Below are 25879 nucleotides of genomic sequence, written 5' to 3' on the forward strand. Positions count from 1 at the left end.
TAATTCGACCCCAATCTATCAACACAAATCTCTCAAAGAGTGAGGACAACGCTTCTGAATAGTTGTTGATGGGAATCGTGTGGACAAGTCCTAATGGGTACACGACGTTAAAATAAAAAATTTCTTATCAAAGTACTAAACCAAGCTGTTTGCGCAATGTAGTTTCCTAGATCAGGCCAGAAAAGGTACTTATTTTTAATTATACTCAGTTAAGAAAGAAATAAATTATTTCTTGTTTGACTTTTCTAAATAAATACATTGATTACGGATTGAGGGCACTTGAAGCAAAAGAACCAATTGAAATTCTTAAGGTCGTCCACAAAGTTTAGTGATCATATGTTAAAGATAATCATTACGGAAACAAGATAAAAGATGTTCAAAATGACAATAACCACTTTTTAAAAAGTAGAACCATCTTATTGAACTTTGTAAGAGATATGACTTTTTAAAGAGAGCTAGAAAAATCTTTTGGATCACAATGAATTTGCCAGTTTAACTAAAAAGATCCAGCAAGATACAGAGAAGTCAGATCAATCTGAAGAAGAGCAGAATTGGATTTAAGGACAAATTAAACAGCTGTTTTTGTTGAAGCGAATAGAAAAAGATTTTAACAAATCACACATTAAAGCTGTCAAGTGGAAGGTTTTTTTCATGGGTCAAATTATGGCTAACGCATTAAAATTTCTCAGAGAAAAAATATAAAAAAAACTTCGGTGATATACACAAAACGAAAATTTGCATATAAATATACAAGAGCTTCTTGCATCATTGAAATATCGGTTTTATTAAGAAAGCATTGCGTAGATTATTGAGACAAAACACGGCTGTAATTTGTTAGACTAAATTAAAATATTTTAGACTAATAATTATAATATATTAGAACTAATTCAAATATATTAGACTAATAATTATAATATAAATCTTAGAGTTAAAGTTTGCAAGAAGTTTAGACTTTTTAGTGACAAACTCTATGCCCACCCTGTTTATTGAACTTGAAGAGTTACCAACAGGCAGTTTCCAGCTGAGAAACAGTATAAGATTTTGTTCTTTTGTCACTCTGTGTATTTTGTCACTCCTGTGTATTTTTGTCACTCCTGTGTATTTTGATTTAGACTTAATAAAAATATTTACGAATAAAATTACGAAACGGAATCAAAAATTTGAGTAGGCGCTTTTAGCTAAATATCAGTTACACGTATTTGCAACTTCCGTAAAACTGCGATGATTCCCGGTGAAATGATCCATTCTTTATTACTACCACCTAAAAATTTCTACTACTGTGTCACTCTGCCCGTATTGAGATATTTACTTATTGTAAGCATAAGCTTGAGTAACCAATTCGAATTTCCACTTACAAGAAGTCCTAAAAACACAATTAGTATCATTTTTAATCAAAGGAAACTATTTTAAGTTACATTTCATCCCCTCCAACCTCCAATATTCTGATTGTAATACTTTTAAAGTAGGACAGTCTAAAGAAGTCTCGATCGTAACGATGCGTCTTTGACAACACGAAGTTTTGACGAATTAAACGATCTCTTACACTGCATAAAAAGGCTCAATTAACAACACCGAATTCCGAGAGCGGCCAAATCTAAAAAACAAAAAAAACAGTTTAAATACTTAACACTAAAACATCCAACTTTTGAGTGGAACCCAAATACAAATCAATTACAAAAACATCAAATCCAAAAATTTTTTTTAAATAGTACCTTAAAACAGACCCTGCCGCGAACAAGAGCCAATGGAACTGCGCCGTAAGTCCTTGAGTCTGTGGAATTATCGATATTATCACCGAGTAACCACACATGACCTTTTGGAATCTAGAAAAATGTTATTCGTTTAAAAACAACGACAGACGAATAACAAAAAAATCTCAAAAGTATAACTTGACGAAATAGCAAAAGAACCTATTAAGGTGGTACACCCCCATTCTAAAAAATTTCCTTAAAATAATCAATACAAAATTAAAACTACAATACACAAGTTAAAACAAGTATGCTGATTTTTTTTTTTAAATAAGAAATCTCGATTGCTCAACTTTTGCCTCACTTATTCCATACGAATTGCCAAAATATGGGTGTAATTTAAAACAAGATATCTCCAGTTCTATATATCTTTTAACTCTGAAATTTTCACACTATGTTCCTAAAAGGTACGAAGAGGTTATGAACCAAAATCATGCATTAAAGATGCATAAAACATTTTAAAAATAATTTTCTATATATTTAACAAAATTGTTAACAAAAAAAGCAAGAAAAAAAGATTTTAAACATCCTTATACATCATATTTATTTGTAGTTTTGGTTCATTACCTAAGTCAATTAATAACAAAAACACCCTGAAAATTTCAAGTCAGCATATGGTCCCAAACAGAAAATATTGCGTTTTAAAATTTAGGTATTTGGTAAACATGACATTTTGAGAAAAACACAAAAAACAAAATAAAAGTTCGTTATATTAGGAAAAGAAGCACGAGCCCAATTAAAAACCTCCACTATTATATTGTGGGTCCTTTTCGTATTAAATCATATGATTAGTAAGTAGTTTACATTTTTTGTTTTTAAAATGCGTTGCTATGGCGTTGCTACGGACTTCTCAATTTACTATGGCCAAAAAACACATAATTATACACACTTCCTTATTTATTTATTAAAAAAAAAATTAATAATATTGTTCTATGAAAAATTTTGAAATTAAAAAACCAATTTTCAAAAAATTGATTTTTTCTAAAAAATTTCAAAATTAATGGGGATGTACCACCTTAAGTATATTCCACTGAAAAGTTTCTTCAAATGAAAGACGCCTTTAAGAAATTCAATGCAAAAATTTATCCATTATTTGAATTTAAAAAAAAAAACAAAGGAAAACCCTATGGACTCTATTTCTATAAGAATTTGTTTGAAAAATAACGTAAACAACAACAAAAAACACTGCGACGTACCGTTACGTACTGTTTAGTAGATTCACTAAACATTCCATTGGGTCGTTCAACTCGTTCGTTTTCCTGTAAAAGTCCCGTTTTTCTACAGTTCACGAATAAATGGAAAATGAAACGTAACTTTAAGACAAATTTTGACAATCAAGAAGAAAAAGATTTCAACTCACAACGGCGACGATTCTTTTACAAACCATCTGCTTTGGATTGTTAGGAGCTCGGACAATCACGACATCTCCACTAAGAGAAGAGATTAACACCTCGAGTGAAAATTTGCGAGTATTAATTCTAAACTTATCAGAATTAAAAAAAAACAACTTTCTAATCAGAAATTAGGAGGTTTGAATTATTGCTAGCAGATCGTCACGATTTATTCCTTTCACGCTTAATGAAAAAGTTCTATAGGGTAAAAACACCAATTTAAGTTTATAAAACTTCAGAAAAATTTTACTTACACACGAAAACCTCTCCATCTCGAACGTGCCGTGAAAACAATAGTACTCTCTTGGTATTTATTAAAAGTGGGTTGCATGGAAGGGCCTGTCAACTAAGTTTAACATCAAATTAAACATTAAAGTAAGGTAATAGTCTTATACTAATGTAAAAAAAAAAAAAAAAAAAAAAAAAAGGAACCACCCAACAAATTTTTCAAACAACCAGGTTCGTAAATTAATTTATTTCAAAACCTACCAAAGTTAATTCACCGCCATACTCCACGGCGCAATGGCCCCAGCAAAACACATTAATAGAAGTTCCTACTAGCAAACAACTCTTCTTCAGAACATGACTCACTTTTAACATGTCCAAATATGAAATAGTATGTTAGCATACTATTTAAACAGTTAATAAAGTTAAAAAAAGAAATTAAAACTAAATCAGAGAAAAATTTTTATCACTACATAGGAAGGTTGGAATGATTTCAATACGCACACATTGATCTAACTGATCAATAGATAGAATTCCCACGACAAAAAAAAAAAAAAAATATTTTTTGTACAAATAATTTATAGTAATATTTAACAACTTCTCATTCAAAATATATACATGAACCACATAGAGTATCTACGAAATAGTTTTTCTTGACAACTTTACCATTTTTGAAAGAACTGAACTATTAAATTATCTTATTAATTGGAAATCGCAATAAATATTAACATAAGTTACGTCAAAAAAAATTAAAAAAGATTATTTTCCGTAAGAGGAGATGGCAAACTGCTGGAAGATTGATCTCTCGAAGTTGTTTTTATCTAAAAAATGCAAAAAAAAAAAAAAAAAAAAAACTATTGCAACAAAAGCTTTTCTTTAAAACAAAACAATGATTTAGTGAAGCCTAATTCAAAAATTAACCTGCAAATTCCCCTTCGTTGCTTTCAGTGTGTCACGAGCCTTTATCACTAAACGAAAAAAATATTCAATAAACGGCAGTATAGTTACTTAATTTTTAATGTCTTATTTCATAGCAAAGCATCATCCCACTCGTTTTTTCTGATTTACGTACACACTACAACTTATACCTAAAGATTTGTATGACGCGACAACCAGCAAAATCTATTTCATAGGGTTATACGTACAGGATTACCCTATAATAGATTTTAGTAACCTTTTTTAAGTTTGTAATGATCAGTTATTAAAAATGAAGATGGACTTCGTTGTCTCACTGACATTTAAAAAAAAAAAGCCAAATGAAGCAAAACGCGTGGTAAATGCAGAAGAAAACTTAACATAAGATTTGTAAATGCATAAGAAAATCGCTTAACATATATACTTGCAAATATGCTAGTTTATCGCTTTAATATATGCTAGAGCTTAATGCAATTTTTGACTAACATTGATTAAATGGGGTTTTAACTCAATTTTCCAAAGCTATTGAAGGCTCACACTTTAAAAAAAGTACATAATTAATGAAAACTGATAGAAGCATATATTATAAAAAACAAATTCTTCATTTGAAAATGGAACAGTTTTATTACAGTACGCTTAGTTCATAGTAGCATTTAAGAGAACGATTCGTACTTAAAAAGTTCCTTTTGGAAAAAACAAAAATGATGATTCCCTCCATCTAAAAGGATAGTAGGCTAACAAACCCAAAAAGACATCTCCTTCTTTATGGATAGAAACAAAGACAAAATAAGTACATTTCAAAAGTATTAAAACAAAGTTAATGACTTAAAACTATGAATTATATACTTTACTAAATGCAATTTGTCTGCTTTATAAAATTGTTGTTAAAAAAAAGAACCTACGTTTTTTCATAAGTGATTGGTTCATTGATTCTTTCCATAGAATATTATTCTGTACATAAAAAGACACGAAAAAGAAAAAAAATAAAACAAAAAACAAAATTACCGCGTTCTCATAATAAAAATTTGTAAAAGTCCTTTATAATCAAAAACGTTGTATAAAATAAACCACCATAAAAACGCTGCACCGAATCATGAAGCAAGTGATTTTATTAACCCTCATTATTAAATAAATTAACTTACTTGACGGAACAATAGTACTTTAAAAGCATAACCTTGGTAACGTATGACACCTATATTAACTTTACCTGTTAGGTTCAGAGCACATTTTCAAACCTGTAAAACTCTTATCCTTGTGATGTAAGACACCTCTAAATTTCATACTATTTTATTTTAAAAAACAAAAAAAAAATTATTGTTTTATTTAATGCAGCTTTGCACCTCAATCATGTCCAATGTTCTAGCAATGAATTTCTCTTTTGAACTCAAGATTTTCTTCAACTTTCTTAACTCACTTTTCAGTGACAGTATCTATGATACAATTTAAAAGTTTATTAGTTTTAAGAGTACTAGGAAAACTAAAAACAAAAGCAACAGAAATGAAAAACAGTTTTGATATCCCTTCAAAGTTACTCACTTCCGTGCTGCCGTTCTGATTAGATTTTTTAGAAACATGCATGATTTGCACGATTTCTTTAAGTGTGACTTTGATTTCGATAATATCTTTCCTAATTTCCTGTAAATCATAAATGAATTTGTATATGATTAAGCTAGAATATTAAAACTAGAACGTGATCAACACGAGTGTTTAAATTATGAACCTGCAAAACCTGCAAATATCAACCGAAATAATCAAAAGAACATCAAAAACTTTCAAATAACAAAGTTAAAACGGAGAAGACTATTAATTGAGCTCACTGAAGCTGTTTTTTCATCTGCTGTAAGCTTGGTTTTTTCATCAAGTGCTGTAAGTTTGATTTCAATATTTACAGACAAAGTAAGCAAGTTATTTATAAGTTTCTTCAGCAAGTTTTGATGGTTAAATTCTACATCACTAATTATGTTGTTTTGGTTGCATTTTGGAAGTTGCAAGGATATATCTAAAAACAAATTAGTTAAAATAAGAATTTTTAAGAGAAATAGAAATTTTATTTTTAACATCGCATAAACAACTAAAAAATAAAAAACTCTTGAAAATATTGATCACCATCTTTAGTAGGAGTTTCGTTAACTGATGCAAATTCTTGATCTTTATTGTATATCATTGAACTTTTGCCACTAAACAATGCACGACGTGCAGATGACTCTATTTCATCAAAAGAAAAATTGGATAAAGGTTTTCCAAGTTTTTCTTCCAATTTAACACGTAGTTGGTTATTCACTGTAACAATAAGTTTAAGCTGTTCTCTTAAATCTCTAATTTCTTCAAGCAACACTATCATAAGCTCCTTCTCCAAATCTGCTGTTCCTAGAGTCAAGAGAATATTACAAAAAACTTTCCATCCAAAACGTTAAACTATTGTGAAAATCTTTAAATGTCTTTAGTGTTTGCTCACACTTAGTACAACAACTTTAAATAAATAATGAATCAAATAGAAAATAAATCCAATTTAAATAAATCTAGCTAAACTAAATTTACTAATTAGAGAAAGCTTACTAAAGTATGCTAAAGAACATATTTAATTTGAAATTTTTTTAATAACCAGATATTGTAAGTTTAAGATTGTATCTGATATAAAAATAAAACTATTACTGTTAAATTTATCAAAGCCAGCTTTTTGTACAAGGCAGTCATACACTTGCATTTCACTTCTGAGTGTGAAGGTGAGTTCATTTAGATCATGAATTTGAGCGTGCAAACGCTTATTCTCATTCTTGCTGCTATAATAGAAACCCACCAATTATTTTTTAAAAACATTTCATTTGTTTAACTTTTATGTCATAAGATACCCAGAACAAAAAAAAAATTGATTTTAAAAAGAATAAAAGTGAGAAAATATTTCTAATCAAAATTTCTTTTTTTTTTAAATTAGATAATTCTTTAATTAAAAAAAAAAACTAAAAGAAAATGAAAAAAAAAATTTGAACTTACTGATTTAACTCTATTTGTAACCCATTAACTTCTGCTTTCATTTGTTTACACAGTTGATCAAGTTCATAAATCCTTGCACGCATACCATCATTTTCTCGTACTAATGATACTCGAAGCTGAGGATCATTAAGAGAAATAGCTTCTTTTTCTACTAAAGATAAACGGTCTTCAAATTTTTGCCTCAAAGCATCATTATTCTGGATTGCAGCCTCCAACTGTTTCTGAAGTTTCTGCATTTCTTCAATATGAAGAGCAATGGTGTTATCTATTGGTAGCAATACACTATTTTCGGTCTGAGAAAAACCATCAGAAGGTAAAAGATTCTCTTTAGAACTTGTGTGCACTGGGGAAAAAGATTTTATCAATTCCTCTAGCTGCTGACTGCTCACATTTTTTAACATTGCATCTTTTTCATTTCTATAACACAAAAGAATCCCTTCACAAAACACCTAAATTTTTAAAATATAATGGTCAAAATAGGAAAAAATAAAAATGATTTTCATTGTAACACCACACTTACATTACTACATGTTCATTGATGGGTTCAACTTTATGCTTCTCTAAAGCTAACTTTGACTCCTTCAAAGTTTTTATTTCTTCTTGCAAATGTAAGAATTCATGATGCTCAGCACTTGCCTTTAAAAGTTCTGCTTTTAAAGAATTTATATGTGAGTTTAATGTTGTGATTGTAGCATTTAATTTCTGAAGACTGTTATCACTTAATAAACAAGACTTTTTTTCTAATTCTTTAGAAAGACAATCAATTTCACGATTGCTCGCTGATATCTTTGCCTTTAATTCATTAATAACAAATTCAAAACTTAAAACAGCTGGTCCTTTTAATTGTGCAGATTCATCCATTATTTTCATATTACTTTGCAGTTGTAAAAGCTCGGTGGTTAAAACTTTCAACTGTATTTCATAAGCCTTCTTTTGATCATCTAACTGCTGCTGCATACGCCTGTTTAAATTTTCATAACTATGCAACTGTTCTGAGCAGATGTGAAAATTGTTTTTCATTATATCAAGTTCATTTTCTAGTTTTTTATTAAGAGATAGCTCAGAAGAAATTTTTTCATTAACAATTTGAATCTGTTGTTCAGATTTACTCTGAACTTCAAGCAAGGCAAGATTTTCATGCATCAACTGTTGATGCTTTTGTGACACATCTTTAATTTTTTTTCGTAATCTTTTGTTGATGTTACATAGTTCTCGCACATCATTTTTTAAATGTTCTTTTTCATCAAGAGAGTTTGCCTGATCAGCAGTTAGTTGATTTTTGAGTTCAATAATTAATGCCTGTGACTTTTCAAAGTTTTCTTTTAGATTGATTAAACCACTATTCTCTGTGAGCTCCTTCAGCTTCCCAAGTTCACACAATAAGTTGCTCTTTTCATTCTCAAGAATATTAATCATGTTCTAAATGAAAATTTTCAAAATTCAAAATAATAAAACAAAAATACAAAATAAGTTGAAGTTTTAAATAGTAAAGAATTACCTTTTTTTTATCAAGTTCATTCTCTTTGTTCAACAAAATAGCTTCAAGGATTTGCTCACGCTGGGAGACTTGTGTTGGGGTTAATTGAACCAACCCATTAAGGGAATCACTTTCTTCAAATGACTAAAACAATTATTATTAAAAAAATTTTAAAATTAATATTAGTAAAATTGTCTCATTTCATTTTTACTTATTATTCAGATATATGAAATAATATTTTAAATTTTAAAATAAAATTATTAGTGTTAGGCATAGTGTGATTTCTTTACATAACAAAATTTGTGAAGAACAAGCATTACATTAAATAGCACTTTAAAAGAAATTAAATTTGAAGTATTTAAATGAGTTCAATAAAATGATGAGTTCCTTCACCAAACGCAATGAAAACCAAATGCAAATGAAACTACTTAAATACCTCACAAAAAAGATCAGCTTTTTAGAGGTTCAGTTTTATAGATTGATTTATAAGCACAAAGCAACTCATTATTAACACGTGCAACAATAATTGTCTTGCTGATTATATTAACAAATATAACTCTACACTCAGGGTTATCAATCACACAGCTACTGTTTTTTAGAGAATATTTTACAACCTTGAAAAAGATTGAATAAGACCAGATTAAAACCCGGAATCATTTATAACTGTTTTAAAGCCTACGGTTTCAACACCCCATTCCAGTATACAGCAAATTTGGAAGACTTTTAATGGCTCTTTGTTTTTTTAGTGGCTTCAAGATGCATAGACAGTTAAAATTCAAATAATTTAACCATCTAATAATATTCTGGTTCACAACCAGACTAATATTTAGAGGTCCCCCAATGTTAAAAACAAACTTAAAAAATTTAGCTTGGGGAAAATCTAAATACTGTTCAAAAGTTTTTTTTACGGAAGCTTTTTGAGTTTTAAGAGCTTTTTCAAAAAAAAATTTTTTTAGGCAACCTAATAACATATGGCTAGCATAATACAGGGATCAATACAAACATAAATTACACAATTGATGATTTATTGGATGATTATGAAAATAATCTACAACTAAGTAAAACCTTATAAAATCTTTAAGGGGGTTGAATAGAACTTTTAGAGCAATTTTCATTAGCCCAGCAAAGCTTATGAAGCAACTTGTGACATCATAATTTAATAAAATTGAAAGCGAACAGATTGCTTTCTCAAAATTTCATTGAAAAAAAAAGCTTCAGAGATATGCAAGAGTTTACTGTAGACAACAACATTTGAAGATAGTTGACAGCTTATGAATCATTCATTCTAATATTAAAAACGTTTTAGAGAATGCTTGTCTAGATTCATTACATGCCTATAACCAAATATGCTCTGTCACCTGAATGTAAAATAGCACTTTTATAGAGACAAGTAATAAAAATAACCTGCAAATACTCAGTCTCTTGGTGATTGTCATTTAGAGGATATTCATGTAAAAGAGCCCGAAAATGATCAAGTAGTTTTTTACGCATGAATTCAACTTCAGATAGTTCATGTTCCAGTAGATTTAACTGGCTGTAAAAACAAATGCAACAGAATTTATTTAGAAATTTTAATCATTTTTTTGTGGCTTTTTGAAACAGTTTAAGGAGGATTCAGGAGGCTCAAAAGGTTTTCAATAATCTAAAACAAAAACAAAAAAACTCATAAAAACATTAAAGTATTATGATACCTGTCAGGATGCTGATTGTTTAATAGCTTTAGGTTAAGCTGCATATACTTTTGCTTCTCTTCCTCTGTTATATTGAACAAAGATTCAAGTTTTTCAATTAGAGAACCACTTAATTTTCTTACCTAAAATAAATTAATCCATAATTAATAGTCTATTCTAACTCATCATTTAAATAAAATCTTTAATCTTATTTATGTACATGTTTAAATTACCCAAAAAATAGAGTAAAAAAAGGTAATGATTACATAGTGATTGCTACAACTAAAATGGCAATTGTGATAGTTATATTAAAACAGTTATTGTGATAAACCAATGATAAAGCAGGTTCAAAAACAACCTGACAAAACAATATGTTCACAATCTTGAATTTGATCAATATTTGCATTGTCTTGTTAAGGAAATGACTGGAAAGGTTAAGAATTCACCAATCAAGAGATTGCCTATTGATATCAATGAATATCTGTTATGTAATTTAATTGTAAATTGTCAAGCTTTTTGATACTGTAAAATAACACCTCTTGGAATGTCTACTTTGCACTTTATTATTATAACTCAAATCGGTTTAACAAAGCATCTTGCTCTTCAAACATGAAGGAAAAAAAACAAAAAAAAAAACAACACTTTTTGGAAAATAATTTCAGAGCTAACATAACTGCTGTTATGTTTGATTAATAATATAAGTCAAACCTGGTAATAACAAGCTTTGTACAACAGCAGTAATTAAACATGCATCCACTTAAAATGACAAATAAATAACTTACTGGCTTTCTTCGCTGCATTTCACCTAATAATATTTCTTTTTCCTTTAATTTTCCTTTGAGATTTTCTTCAGTGTTTTCATATTTCTTTTTCATTTCAACAAGTTGTTTGTTCACCTTCTGTAAAAATAAAATATTGAAGTGTTAAGAAAATTGAAGAAAGTTTTTTAGAAAATAGAAGTAAGAAAGAATGTTAAAAACGTGCCTTTAATTGGTCTTTTGCAGTAACAAAATGTTGATTAAGACCATTTAAATAGCTTTTCTTTTCTGCATCAGCTTCCTGCAATTCCTTAAAGTTCTGTAATACAAAACTTGAATATAACCAAACTATTAAATAAGAACAATTTTTTTTATTTTTAACATTAATATTTAAAGCATTTTTATTTAGCATTTTGTGTAAAAAAAAACCTTAAATAAATACAAATAGTAACAATAATAAAAGAGTAACAAAACCATAGTGAAAAGAATAAGAGAATATTACCCATACTAAGCATCACAAAGATGAATAACAATAACTAATATAAAGATTTGTCATAAAAGTTTACTACTAATTTACACCCTTACTAGAATTTCTTGGTCACGAGCATTGATCTTCTCAGTTAGTTCTTTGATACATTCTTGAAGGTTCTAATAAAAAGATTTTCTTAATAGTTTAAACACCATGATAAATATCAAGAAAATATCTTTTGTAAAATACTCACTTTTTGCAAATCTTGTTCTTGTTTGAGTTTGTTCTCCCATTTGAGTTCTAGTTGATTCTTTTGTTTGTTTGAAAGTTCTTGAAAATCTTCAAGCTCCTTTTTCTTCTTCTGATAATTGAGTTCCAGTTGAACCTTTTCTTTATCAAGCTTTTGACACAATGATTCCAGCTCAGTGATTTTTAGGTGTCTTGATAAATCTGTTTTTGTTTTCTTTACTTTGAGTTTTGCTATTTCTTCAGCAAATCGTTCTTCGCCCTTCTTTTGCTCTTCTGCAAGCTTTCGCTTATTTTCATCAAGTAAAAATTCTAATTCTAACTTGCTGTTGTGTAGCAACTAAAAGGAGAGTTAAAATATGTAAAAAATGTTTTTTTTTAATTCAATATATTACATACCATTCCCTTATATATCTGCATAAACAAATGAAAAAAAAAAGAAAAAAAAAAATCAATAAAAAAATGTTTTATAAATGTTTTAAATCCTTCCAGAAAAGCATAAGCAAATTTGAAAAGCATAAGCAAACATTATGTATTATGAAAAAATCCATAATACATTCAGTTGTTTAACTTATACCAAAATGTGAAATGTAGTTACAAACCGTAAAATCTTTGTTTTTAGTATCAAGCTGCAAATGGAGCACCTGTAAAATATCAAATTGAAGTTCAATTACAGAACATCTTTTTTTTGATCATTACCAGTTATAAGGATACGCAATATTTACTAAAAGTAAGACAGAGAAAAAGAATCAAATCTACTATAACTTTCTATTTTATATATTTTTCAGAAAAATACTTTGATTTCCTCTTCGTTAATTTGAATTTGTTTATTAGCAATCTAAAAAGAAAAAAATAAATAAAAGAAAAGTATACTATTAAATATGAAAAATATTAAACACAACAAATCTATTACATCAAAGAAATCAATTAAGAGCATTAAAACAAACATACCTTTAGGTCTTTGTCTTTTGCTTCAAGTAGTAAATTTATCTTCTGTAAAGAATAAAATCATGATTCAATATTTTACAAACAATTTATTTTTATGATGGGTTGCCACAACTGAATCATTTTTTAAACACTGAATTTATATTTAGCATACAACCATTTTCTTAATAGTTTAGGAAAAGAAAATAGAGAAGAAAACAAACTACTTCTCTATTTTCTTTTCCTAAACTATTAAGAAAATGGCATAAGTGATTTGACGCTACTTTGAACTGTATTAATCATTTTTATTTTTTACTTTTAACAAAACATGAAAATAAACCCCAAAGGAAGAAAAAAAAACAACTAATGTAATAAACTCAAAAAATAAGTGAAATGTATATTTCAAAGAAAAATGCAATTAATTGTTCATTTCAGCTGCAGCAAATAACAATCTACTGTTTGCCATTATGGTCTTTCTATTCTATTGTCACTATAGTCATCAATAAGCCATTTGCTTTTTTATTACTAATATTTTATCAATTTTTACATTCAACAACTGAAGCTGAATTATAACCTTTTTTTTTAAAAAAAAGATCACTAAATAAAATTGTCCCACCATGGCACAATTCCCCTACTCTCCCCTGCTGGATAAAAGCAAAGTATGTCATCTAGCTAATTTAATTAAGTCACTAAGTACTTGAGCCCTGTAGCTTTTCTCATAACATTTATAGGTTCATAAATAGCAGAAAATTCTTTAATAACTGTTCTTACATTTAGGTCATGAGTTGTTCTTTCATTCATTTGATAAAGTTCATCTTTAATTGTCTTTTCTTTGCTGCTTACCTCAAGTTCCAATAACTTTTTCTAAGGAAAAAAAAAAACACAACAGATTTGTTACTTTAAAATTTGCTTTATAGAGTGCAATGTCAAGTCTAAAGACAACTCCAGGTTTGTTAATCTAAAATGGGAAACCATTTTCACTTTGTAAATTGAAAGATTCTTGTTAAATATTATAAACAGAAGTTTTACAGAGTAGCTGTAAGAGGTTTAGCACTTAAATCATAAAACAAAATTGCATTCTTAAAGTAAACTATTTGTTTCATTTCCAAATAATTTACTACTTATACATGCTGTCTTTGGAAAAGGAAGGAAAGAAAGTTTTCAAACTTTTCAAAATAAAAATTAAAAAAAATTACTTCTTTGTTTTTTCCCTCAAGACTTGCATGCAGTTGCTAAAAAAAAAAACAACAAAAAAAAAAAAAAAACAACAAAAAAGTAAATTAAACATGAGCAAAGCCCAGCCATACTAATCAAGGTTAAAAAGGATAAAGAATGTACTTAATAAAACAAAGTTTAAAAATACAATATCTTGTTACAACAAAAAAAAATATGCAGTCATGCTTATGATTATGTTAAAATCCTTTGTTCTAAAAAATAAAGCCAGAGAAACTTAACATAAAATATTCTTTCAGCTCATATTTAAGTTAAGAGAATTTTTTTTGGAGTAAATATAATAAAAAATTATAAAGTAATTTACCACTATCTGCTCTTGAAACATCTTGATGCATTTCTCTTTCTCAATTTCTTTCTCACTTAATGTTATCTCTAATACATTTTTATCTTTTTCTATGGCAGCCATTTTCAACTTTAAATCCTTTTATAAAATAAACCATGAAGAAATAATAGGCATGAAAAAAAACTATAATAAAGTAATAAGAACTATTATTTTACACTCTTGAATTAATTACAGGCTGAAAAGGTATGTTTGCTGAAAAGGGAAGGGGGGGGGGGTTCAAAGAGATTTGGAAGTGTTATTTTATCTTTAAGGTTCATTAAGAACAAATTCAACAAATGACTATTCAAAATCTATGGTTAAAAAAAAAAGCAGGCCCAGATGATTATAAAAAATAAAATTGTTCAAACAGGATACTAGATTGTTATATTAAATGCTAATTATCTTTTGCAAATATTTTTTGAAAATTAATTCAAACATTTTAATTTATTACATCAATGATATTCTCTTTATCTGCAATTGTCTCTTCCAGTTCTTTGACCTGACATTATAAACATTAATTGTAATATTATTACAAATATATATTTAAAAAAAGTCTATCACAGTAAAGAAAAATGCAGAAAAATCTTTAGCATTAAAAAATTATAAAATTAAAAAATCAAAACACTATATCATAAAGAAATAATACGCAAATTTGTCATCAAAAGTTTTGCATAAATAAATTTTTAAAGATTTCAAAAGTGCAAACCATAGACTTGAGCACCTCCTCGTCATCTCTTTTCTTTGCTTTTAATGCCTTTTAGAGAAAAAACTGTAAAATTTACTTTTCACATTTACAAACAGCTTCAACCATCAATCATTAAATACACACACTACCTCAAAACCATCTGAAATATCATCAAGTGCTTTTTGTAGTTTCTCCACCTTGTTGTCTCTTTCTTGTAGCTGATTTTGAGTAGCAATCTATATACAAACATTGTTTTAAATATTGTGGGTTATGGATTAAAAAAAATTGGCTTGTAAAGAACAAACCTTTTCATTATTGTAAAAAATGTAAAGAACTATAAAATATTTTAGAAACCGCTCTCTTTTGCACTTACTAATTTTTCTTTGGTAACAGCGCAATCTTTTCTAAGCTTTTCAATTTCCTAATGAAAAAAATCTTCAAATTAAATTATGAATTCATTTAGACAAAGACTTACTCCATACAAATAAAGCTAAGGAGAGAAAAAATATCTTATCATGAGATAGTTGTATCAGAATAAAAATTTGTATAAAAACTCTAATGAGGAAATAATAACCAACCTTCGTTTTTTTCTCCAAGGTACTTTTTGTTGACTCTGTTTTTTCATCTTGCATCTAGAAGAGGTTACCAAACACACATCATTAGGGGTTATTGTTATTTACATCTTTTAACTTTCAATACTGAGAACCAAAATAAAATATTTTGGGTCATTCCACAAGTTATGACCAATTACAAAAAATGTTTACCAAAAAAATAAATAAATAAATAAAAATAAATAAAAATAAAACATTAAAAATATTGACTTGGAATTTTGCTTTAATGTGCAACTATCCAAAATTTTTTTTTAAATTTCCCACTTTGTGGTGCAAAAAAGTAATACGCAAGAAATCCACCAAAGCCTTGTACTCAAACACTGCAAGATCAACTGAAAGCAACTCTTCCCATCATGAAACCAACAGCAGAAGCAACTACAGTTTTAAGTGTTGATTCAAATGTCAGCATAAAATTAATTTTTCCTTGCATTTTTACATTAAAGGAGGACCTTAAGTCCAAATCTTCTCCAGGTCTTCAACAACTTTGTGACGAACTTCTGAAGCAACTTCAGACTAGATTTGATCTGACCATGGATCACCTGTTAGCAGCTACGTTTGTTGATCCAAGATTTAAGTACTATTTATTCTTGGATGCAGAAACAAACAAAGCTGAGCATTTTGTGGAATAAATTCTGACAAAACCAACAACAAAGCTGAGTTATTTGTGGAATCAATTCTGACAAAACCAACAACAAAGCTGTGTTATTTGTGGAATCAATTCAGACAAAAACAACAACAACAAGAGTGCTAAAGAACTCCAGGGCAAAATTCAAGATACGAATGATAACAGGGACAGTCTTTGGTTCAATGTTCAAGAAAGTATGTGATGCACAAGGGAATTCTAAGTCCAACCAACTTCCAGATATTTCAAAACAAGTTAAAGAAGGATTTAGCATATATTTAAAGGATTCTATTCAGAATTGAAGCAGTGATCCTCTTTAATTTTGTAAACAGAACTTTGCATGCATGCATGCATGTGTGTATGTAAGTATGTATGTATGTATGTATGTATGTATGTATGCATGCATGCATGTATGTATGTATGTATGTATGTATGTATGTATGTATGTATGTATGTATGTATGTATGTATGTATGTATGTATGTATGTATGTATGTATGTATGTATGTATGTATGTATGTATGCATGCATGAGGGAAAAAATAAAGCAAATTTTAAAGTAACAAATCTGTTGTTTTTTTTTCCTTAGAAAAAGTTATTGGAACTTGAGATAAGCAGCAAAGAAAAGACAATTAAAGATGAACTTTATCAAATGAATGAAAGGGCAACTCATGCAAACTTATGTGTGGAATGGTCTCAATAAAGCATTTAATATGATCTTCATATACCTTTTATCTAAAAGTTAGATTATTAATTATAAGATATTTAAAAAAACAAAATGTTCTTAAAATTTTTTTTTTTTTGAAATTTGTAGTTGAAACAAATAAAAAGAAAAAACCTACAAAAATGCAGTTGCAATATATTGAAATAATTTCACTATATTTGTTAAGATTATAAAATAATAAAAATTAGAACCAACTTTTGCAGCAGTTAATTGATCCATTGCAAATCTAAAAAAAGAATATTTGAAAATTCCAATATGTAATTAAATATTAGAATGAAATGACAATATTAACATGGTATTTAAAAGAATTAGTAAAAAGATTTTTTAACTAGAATAAAAAATGTCAGTTTTTTTTTAAATAAAACAATACACAAATTTAAAATAACTGACATTAATATGTATAAAAACATTTTAACATTAAAATGATAGATTACAAATAATGAATTAGCATCTAATTTGCAGTCTTGATTTTTTCTCCCACTACAAATGTTGCATATTTAACAAAAAAAATGTTAACTATGACATGCAATTGCAGTATCTTTCCTAAAGTTCTAAAGCAAAACTCTTCAGTAGCTGAACAGCATTCTTTACCATAAAGCTATAACAGCCAGAAGATCTTTTGGTAAATACAAGGTTCATAAGAAAGCCTTTTGCAGAGTGTTCCATAATTTTTAAGAACAAAAAACCTCAGAAAGAATGTTTGTTACTAACATTCCTTCTGAGGTGTGTGCTTGTTGTGCATGCGTGCATGTGTATTCATGAGTGTATGTATATTAGGGCGTTCCAAAAATACTTTTTTCACAGAATCAAAATACTGAATATATCTTGGATATATACCTAGAGCAAAGATTTTCACTGAGCTTGAGGTCTCTAAACCTATGGAAAGTGCTAGGGAATGATTTTTATCTTTTAGATAAATACCCAATATTCCAATCATTTATAAAAAAAATCTGTAAAAAAGAAAGTTAAAAAGCAAAATGGCTGCAAACAACTTGCACAAGATTTATTTAAATGTAAGATAAAGTGGTTAAGAGGTGCTTGTGTTAATTATATAAAATTATTAGTATTATTTGCTATTTACTGAAAAAGACAACAAATTATGAATCTATTTAAATACATTTATTAAATTATTGAAAAATGGATAATACATATTTAAATCATGGCAAACTTTAACTTTTAACTTTATTATTTTATTTTTAGTTATTTTTTGGTACAGAACATTAATACTAAATAGAGTATTGAAATGTTATCTATTTATTTAAAAAAACTATATTTTTTATAATATTAAAATTTTTACAGCCCTTCATTGATGTTAATATCTAACAAAACTAACATTTGGTTGAGCCAGCTTTAAATATTATTTAATTTGGCTCATACTTAGTCTCAATTATTTTTATAGTTGGCCCAAATTATTTCTGTTACATAACTAGGGGTTCAGAAACTTTAAACTTAAAAAATATGAGTGACTGTATTAAAAACTTATTAGCTGTGTAGCTACTACTTGTGTCAAATGCACTTTTTCTGCATCACCTATGAAAATGCGCTTTTGCTGCATCACCTATGAAAATAACAATAAAGCTGATTGTCTCACTCTACATAAAATACCTCAAACTTCTTACAAAACATTCAATAAAATTGTAACTAAAAAACTGTTGAGGAAATGTCCACCTTATGTGAAAAATCATAAAAAATATATAATATTCAGTTACAATGTAATATAATATAATATTCACTTTTTTTTAGTTTTTACACCTAGCATTTCTAGGTGATCTTTCAATCCTCAAATTGATTTTAAAAAATCATCACTCATTTGACATTTATTTATAAATGCTGCTTTTTTAAACATTAAAACCTTAATGAATCTTTGTCAAAGTCTTTTTTGAATAAAAAAAAAGAATCAAAAAGAAGTAAAAGTTTACTTTTATTTGCATATTAAAAAGATATTACTAACTTAAAAAAGTGAAGAAGTACACCTTAGAAATAAACACTTACGAAGCTTTAGCAAGCAGCTCGCTCTTTATATTATTTTCTTGTTTAAGTTCTTCAATCCGAACTTTAAGCTCAACATTCTACAATAAAAGCAAAGAAAAAAAAAATAATGATAAAAATTATTTGTTTATCTGTATACCTTAAAATGCAACTTTATATGGCTTTTATGAGTTTCATGAAATCATTAGCCATGAAGTCAAAAACAAAAATTAATAAAAAAAAGAACCAAGTCTCCTGTGTTGAATTGGGAAAGGTTTTATTTCATTCGTTTATGGGATATAAATGAGCATTTATTTGGACCCAAGTAAATCTTGAAAGTATTTTTACTTTTATAGTTACTTCATTGAAGTAATAGGGGCATTTCACAGCCATTAACAAAGTATGCTTTCCAAATTTATTGAATTATTGACAGATTTAGAGGTTCAATTCAATTGTGAGAGCATATTTTGACTCAAAATTGGAAAGACTCTGTTAGGCATTAGAAAAACTTGATTTTTAAAACCCATTATTCAGCAACTATTCAAGAAAACTGCTTTAAATTTTATTAAAACCCATTTTTATTGATAAAAAGGATTTAACATGGGTTTTAGAGTCACTATTGCTAAAAATATGTTTCTGCAAACATAGTAGCTTAATTTTAAAATTTTCATTTCTAGACTCTTAAACATGGCTTCTTTCATCCTACAAAGTGTTTTTATTGGGCTAAGTGCTTATAAATTTCCTAATATGCAAGGAGAGAAAGAGGAACACTAAAGGATTTATGTAATGTTTATAAGTACTGCATAAGAACATCAGTAAGAAACTGATATGTGATAATTATATATAACAGAGTTCTGTCAGCTTAAAAAATACCCCAGTCTTTAGACACTCAATACATTGGGAAAATTAGCTCTTACGAACAATTATAGGGATATTTAAAAATCTTATAGAAAAACTCAGAGTCCATGAATCAAAGACAAAACTGACCATAAAGTTTTTTCTTATGATCAACAACTACAATTAAATTTTTAAGTTAAACCATTTACTTTAGAATTGGTGGCTTCAATATTCTTATGATGTATTCAGCAAAAAATATATTTTACTGAAATTTAATATTCTCTAAATTTTAAAATTAATTACAATGTTTTAATTTACTTCTAACAAGTTGATTTTTATAAAACTTGCCAACTTGTATATCTGTATTAAAAAAACTCTTAGAATTGTTTAAAAAATCAATCTCTATGAATATTGAACAATTTTAAAGGAAATATTTTAATTGAATACAAATAAAATTTAATGAAAGATAAAATCACAGAAAAAATAATTAAGTTAAATCTGATTTTTTTAAAACTAAATTTTTTTATACTAACTTATTTTTACACTTTTTTATATTTTTACAATACTTAAGTCCAGTATGACATATAGCAATATGCACTGGACAAATTACATGCCTATTACACATTTAAAAGAAAGTAAATTTGCAAACATATTCTTTGCTATTTTAAACTTACAAAATGTGAAGAGATAATTGATTTGCTCCATGAAGAAACACCATTTCCAAAGATAAAGAAAGAACACTTCATACAATAGTATTATTTAAGTTTAATTTACAGAGCCAAAAAACAGTTTAAAAAAACAAAAATACATCAAGCATAAGCCAGGATCAGTAAGGAAACCTTTTGTATTCATGGACTTAATATATTTCACAGATGATACAACCAGCAACAGCTGAACTGACATTTTATCATCAAGGACAATATAAATGAAATCCTGATGCTATCAGATCAATCCAAAGATTTAAGCATACAGTACAGGTTATGGTTTTTAGACTAATTGTCTCTTTAAGAGAAAATGCTACCTGGGTTTCTTAAGAAATGCTTGAGAATAGACACTAAAGAGTATCTAGACTAAGTTTTGAAGGCTCATGTCCTTCTTTGGTTTGTACCCAGCTTTACTGAATCACAAGAAAAAATTTTATTTAGTAGACAATTTGAAAAATTAAAAATTTTCATTTTTTGTAATGCAATCAGTATGAAGTTCCAGAAGCAATCTAATACAGCTAAGAACAGGTTCAACTAAAGTTGATCAAATAGCAAAACAGTGTCTCAAAAAGACATGTTGTTTTTCTGTTTGTTTATGGTTTTGTATTCATAAAAATGTGAAAAAATCATCATCTTTCCTTTTGCGTAAAAAATTACAGAAATTTAACTTTAAAAAAATCAAATTGCAGATTCTACAATATTTTTAGGAAATAAAATATAATAATATTTCATACCTTTTTAATAATATCACCAGTTGAGGTATCAAATGTATCATGAAGTCGCTCTTCCATGTAAAAAATTCTCATCTTTAAACCAAAGCATTCTTTTTTCAGTTCTCTGATCAACTAAATAAATATAAATAAATGCATAGATAAATATAGATATATAAATATATAGGCATAAATATATATAGATATATAGATAAATGTATAAGAATATTTACCAATTACATACATACATACATACATACATACATACATACATACATACATACATACATACATACATACATACATACATACATACATACACTGTCCTTCAAAACTAAGGGAGCTTTGAAAGAACATGCTTTTCCAGGGAACAAAAATGTTTAAAACAAAAAATTGTTTAAAATAAAACAATTTTAACTCAACAATCTTTAATAGATATACCATTTCTTAATAAACATGGATTATAACCTTGTTTTCTTCTCACTAGTTAATAGACATAAATCTAGAAGAATTGTTGAAACCAAGCATTAGGTACAGGACCAAAGAAAAGTACTCCAGTTATATTGCTGTGCCAATATATAACTCAAATAGAATAGATGCATGGGCTGTATTTTTGCTAAATCAACGGCTATATTTTTTGTATTGAAATCATACTATTGAATAATGCATTACAATGATTTTATATATTTTAACATGTTCTCTTAGTTTTTGTGGACAGTTTACATATATACCAATCTGTAAGTCAATGTTCTATTTTTTTAAATAATAATTTCATTTTCTTACATTCTTAAGGAACATTATAAAAATGAAACCAAAAAGTTTCTTGACTTTAATAACAAAAAATTAAATTCTTTAAAAAAATTTTTATATTATTTTCACTGTCAAAGACACTGAAATTGTCCACTACAAAAGTATTTGTTGAGCTTGGATTAGAAAAACCTCTTTAGATTGAATGGTAGCATCATGTTCTTAATACAATACTAAAACGTGGTGAATGATTTTTTTTTGAACCTTGCCTAAACTCAATTATTGGTTAATTTGTAAAATAACAGAAGAAAACAAGCAATCAAAAGCATAATTTAAAAAATCTGGAAATCCTCTTAAGTACAAGAAATTACCTAAAGAGTTGACATGGCTTTCCTTCATCACTATATTTATATCATTATATTTATGTAGTGATGAAGAAAAGCCATGTCAACTCTTTAGGTAATTTTTTGTATTTTATAATTTAACTGATCAGATTCTCAATGAAATATAAAGTACACCTCACTGTAATAAAAAGTACACCTCACTGAAATGACTGTTGATTGTGTTCAAAATGGATTTACGCTGGAATAAAGTATTTACATAAAGATTTCAATAAACATTCAAAAAAAGTTAATTTACACATTTGTCTCTTCAATTGAGTACAAGAAATTTTTTTCAGTTGACATCCTTCAATTATGGAAAATTTTTAAGAATTCTTGCACAAGTTTATGTGAATAATCGTAACAGGACTAGAGGTTGTCTCAGACAATATCTGAATATTTTAATTTTTACTAGCAATATAATGTTATACTATCATATTAATACATTATAATATATTATAATCATGTAACATAGATTACATTATAATAATTTTATTTTTAATTTTACTCATACATCATCCTGTTCTCTTATGGTTGTAACTCTATTTAGATTTTTCTCTGTAGATAAATCATTAGCTGCTTTAACTGCTGAATCATTTCCAGTTGGTGCTAAAATAAAAAAAGCATGACATTTCCCAACATTTCTATTTGTGTTTTATAGCAAATATTTAAATAAGTAAATAAAATCAAAAAATCAAAAAAAAGAGGCAGAATATCACTTTACTTCCTATTTGTTTTGATTGTAATTTAAATTCAATTGTAGAATCATTTGTAGATTCTTCAAATAACTCTGAATGCTGTAATCTAAAAAAAAAAAAAAAAAAAAGGTAGTGAACATGCATGTAGAAATCTTCTTTCACACAAGAGTTATTAAAATCATTTTAGACAATCAATTTATCTTATTTTTGTTTCTCATAATCTGTGCATTTAAAGAGTTATGCTGTATCACTACAATATAAAATACTTAATTGCAACCATCAATTTGACACATGCATATATTCCAAATAAATGTTAACAGATACAATTTTAAAAAAGTGCTCACTTAGTAAAAACAGTATAATTTTAAAAACTAAAAGAAAAAATACAGTATTTTATAAACTCTAGATTAATTTGTATGATTTTACATTATTCCTAATATGGGCTTAATTATAAACTCCAACAAAACTATTCACAGGACAACAAAATGAATTTCTGGTGAATAACTTGATAACTACTATTTAATGAATTTCGTTATTGTTAGAAGTGCTAAAGAACGCAAAACCATTCTACTTAGAAAAAGTAAGAACTGTTTATAGATCTTGTAGCTGAAGTTTAGCTGTACATCATTTACAAAAGTTATATAAAACAGAAAGAAAAAAATTTACCTCTGGTTGAAATCGATAGGAAACGTTAGTTCATCCTGCATTCTATTAAAGAAGCAAATTGTAGAACAAAAAACATTACTTGATCAATTAATCAAAAAATGCTCATTTGCTTAAAACCCCGACCTGTCCAAGTTAATTTCATGCCGCGAAACTTGTTTTGAATTTCAAATATTTTCGCTCAAAAAAAAATCAAAACATTACAAAGAGTTATGGGTAAAGTTTGCTTTAGGTTCTAATTGAAAATAAAGGCTTTTAATAAATGATTTTATAGTATATACCGTTCTCAAAAATCATTTAGTAATACAAATAGTATATTTTAACACTTACATGTACTTTAGCATGAATGTAATTTTTTAAAACTTTACTATATCTATTTTGTTTAACTTCCTCATTGTGTTGTTTGACGCTAAGTTTAAATGATCAGTAAAAAATAGCTTTTTTCCTGGTTTCACTTTTCAACAATTCCAATAAAAAAAAAACACATTATTTTTAGTAGTTAAGTAAATTATTTTATTTTCAGTAGAAAATAATTAATCTCCGGAAAGTAAATAAATCGCATGAAATTAACTTAATTTCCAGTAGATGATACTTTTTTTCCAGTAATTTAATATTAGCTCAAGTAAAATAAAAGGTTTTGTGTGTGTGTGTGTATATATATATATATATATATATATATATATATATATATATATATATATATATATATATATATATATATATATATTAGTGGTTGTGGTTGTGGTAATTGTGGTAGTAGTGGTAGTAAGTAGTGGTAGTAAGCAGTGGTAGTGGTAGTGGTAGTAGCAGTAGTAGTGGTAGTGGTTGTGATTGGGGTAGCCATTCAAGAAGAGTTTTTTATAGTTCATATTTTGTTATATAATTAATAGTATTGCATAAAGCTTGAGAAAACTTAAAAAATGAGGGGTCATTTAGCTTTAGAAGTTAAGCGAATCCAAAGTTATTGAGTTTTTTATATTGAAAAAATTGGTCCTTTCTTGACAGAAGGTTTAGACATTAGGTATAGAAAATTGGGTATATAAAAAACCAAAAAAGAGAGTATTTTTGGGTCATATTACCATTTGAATATCTTTTGAAGCGTTATTGAATTTGGCTTAAAAATTGTCCACAGTGATCCAACAACTATAAGAAAATTAAATGCCGTCATTTTTTTTTTCATCTGTCTGGATTATCCAGAATCATCTATTTTACAGACTGAATGGTTTACAATTATTTGGAGAATAATTTAACTACTTTTTAAGTTTCTAATTAAGCTTTAGATAAGAAAGTGAAAAGAAAACATTATAAAACGTCAGTGCATTACGAATTCACAAAAATTTAATATACCAAACAAACGCAAAAATCAAAACAAAACACGTTATAAAATTCGCGAAGGAAAAAAGGCTTAACATACATAATTTCTACATATAAATTCTAAGTATCATTTCTCCAAGAAAACATAAATAAATACTTGTTATAAATAGAGGAAAGGCTACACTTGCCTTTTCCACATGGACCTTTAAAAAAGAAAGTCTTTTTTCTATAAAAAAAACCACTCTTAAAGTTTGTAAACGCTTAAAACTAAACAGTTATGTATAAATATTAAAAAGGTCCACACTCCGTTTGATTCCTCGTCCCTTTTTAAATCTATCTTGGAAGTTTTATACAAATTGGAAGTATTCTTCCACTTAGGAATCCTTACCTTCAAAACCTAAGTTTGAAAAAACGTTCCCGCAACATGTTTTTTTTTATCAATAGTGGTTTCAAGACATGAATAATATATAAGTGATGCCATACAAAGAAGACTACTTTCTATTAAGGGTCTGCGTCTCGTTATTTTTTTTAATCGAGACAAGACGAGACGATCCTAAAAGCTTTGTCCCACTGATCTCTATAATAACTGGATAGCGCAACTCCGAGCAAAACTTCTAAACTTTTGACTCCAAAATCCCATATTGGAAAGCCCCAAAAAATTAAATCCCGTAAGCTTTAAGTTCTGTTTTTCGGCTTATCGCTTTAAATTCACATATCAGATTTCAGCGTTCTGGAGCTTTCCAATATGGCGATTTTGGCGTCAATTTTGATGTTAGAGATGCGCTATCCAGTTATTACAGAGATCAGTGCTTTGTCCCGATTAGCGATAAATATCGAGACAATTTTCAA

General features: G+C 27.6%; 2 protein-coding genes across 5 annotated transcripts; both read right to left on the bottom strand.

The window, feature by feature from the left end:
- Positions 1 to 1376: 1376 nt before the first annotated feature.
- On the bottom strand, positions 1377 to 3867 carry LOC145187952 (mitochondrial inner membrane protease subunit 1-like). Of its 2 annotated transcripts, none has more exons than XR_016456350.1 (6): positions 3629 to 3867; positions 3394 to 3485; positions 3109 to 3178; positions 2945 to 3026; positions 1713 to 1823; positions 1377 to 1594 (listed from the first exon to the last, which is right to left on the bottom strand). XR_016456350.1 is itself a non-coding variant. In XM_090100244.1 (6 exons), exons 1-6 carry the CDS (start codon positions 3737 to 3739, stop codon positions 1559 to 1561), a joined length of 483 nt encoding a protein of 160 aa, XP_089956370.1. In that variant the 5' UTR covers positions 3740 to 3867; the 3' UTR covers positions 1377 to 1558. The 2 variants fall into 2 exon arrangements, 1 of the variants encoding a protein (XP_089956370.1); XM_090100244.1 differs by having other exon boundaries at positions 2945 to 3007.
- LOC145187712 (uncharacterized) lies at positions 3810 to 24114 on the bottom strand. 3 transcript variants are annotated; one of them, XM_090100242.1, is made up of 35 exons: positions 23843 to 24114; positions 23720 to 23761; positions 23080 to 23159; positions 22870 to 22964; positions 21253 to 21363; positions 19002 to 19078; positions 17205 to 17235; positions 15633 to 15686; positions 15428 to 15475; positions 15204 to 15290; positions 15076 to 15123; positions 14821 to 14868; positions 14352 to 14468; positions 14011 to 14046; positions 13586 to 13678; positions 12842 to 12883; positions 12687 to 12728; positions 12493 to 12534; positions 11898 to 12230; positions 11761 to 11823; positions 11402 to 11494; positions 11200 to 11316; positions 10439 to 10560; positions 10152 to 10281; positions 8769 to 8891; positions 7791 to 8689; positions 7271 to 7687; positions 6932 to 7059; positions 6386 to 6646; positions 6097 to 6278; positions 5816 to 5914; positions 5620 to 5709; positions 5182 to 5230; positions 4286 to 4332; positions 3810 to 4185 (listed from the first exon to the last, which is right to left on the bottom strand). In XM_090100242.1, exons 2-35 carry the CDS (start codon positions 23758 to 23760, stop codon positions 4114 to 4116), a joined length of 4317 nt encoding a protein of 1438 aa, XP_089956368.1. In that variant the 5' UTR covers position 23761; positions 23843 to 24114; the 3' UTR covers positions 3810 to 4113. The 3 variants fall into 3 exon arrangements, with proteins under 3 accessions (XP_089956368.1, XP_089956366.1, XP_089956369.1); XM_090100240.1 differs by having other exon boundaries at positions 23720 to 23898; XM_090100243.1 differs by lacking the exons at positions 11200 to 11316; positions 11402 to 11494; positions 11761 to 11823; ... (17 more) ...; positions 23720 to 23761; positions 23843 to 24114 and adding an exon at positions 10776 to 11130.
- Positions 24115 to 25879: the final 1765 nt, after the last annotated feature.

Source organism: Hydra viridissima, unplaced genomic scaffold (assembly GCF_058129835.1).
Source record: "Hydra viridissima isolate aposymbiotic clone 2 unplaced genomic scaffold, HvirCarnegie_v1 scaffold_10, whole genome shotgun sequence".
NCBI classification, from domain to species: Eukaryota; Metazoa; Cnidaria; class Hydrozoa; order Anthoathecata; family Hydridae; genus Hydra; species Hydra viridissima.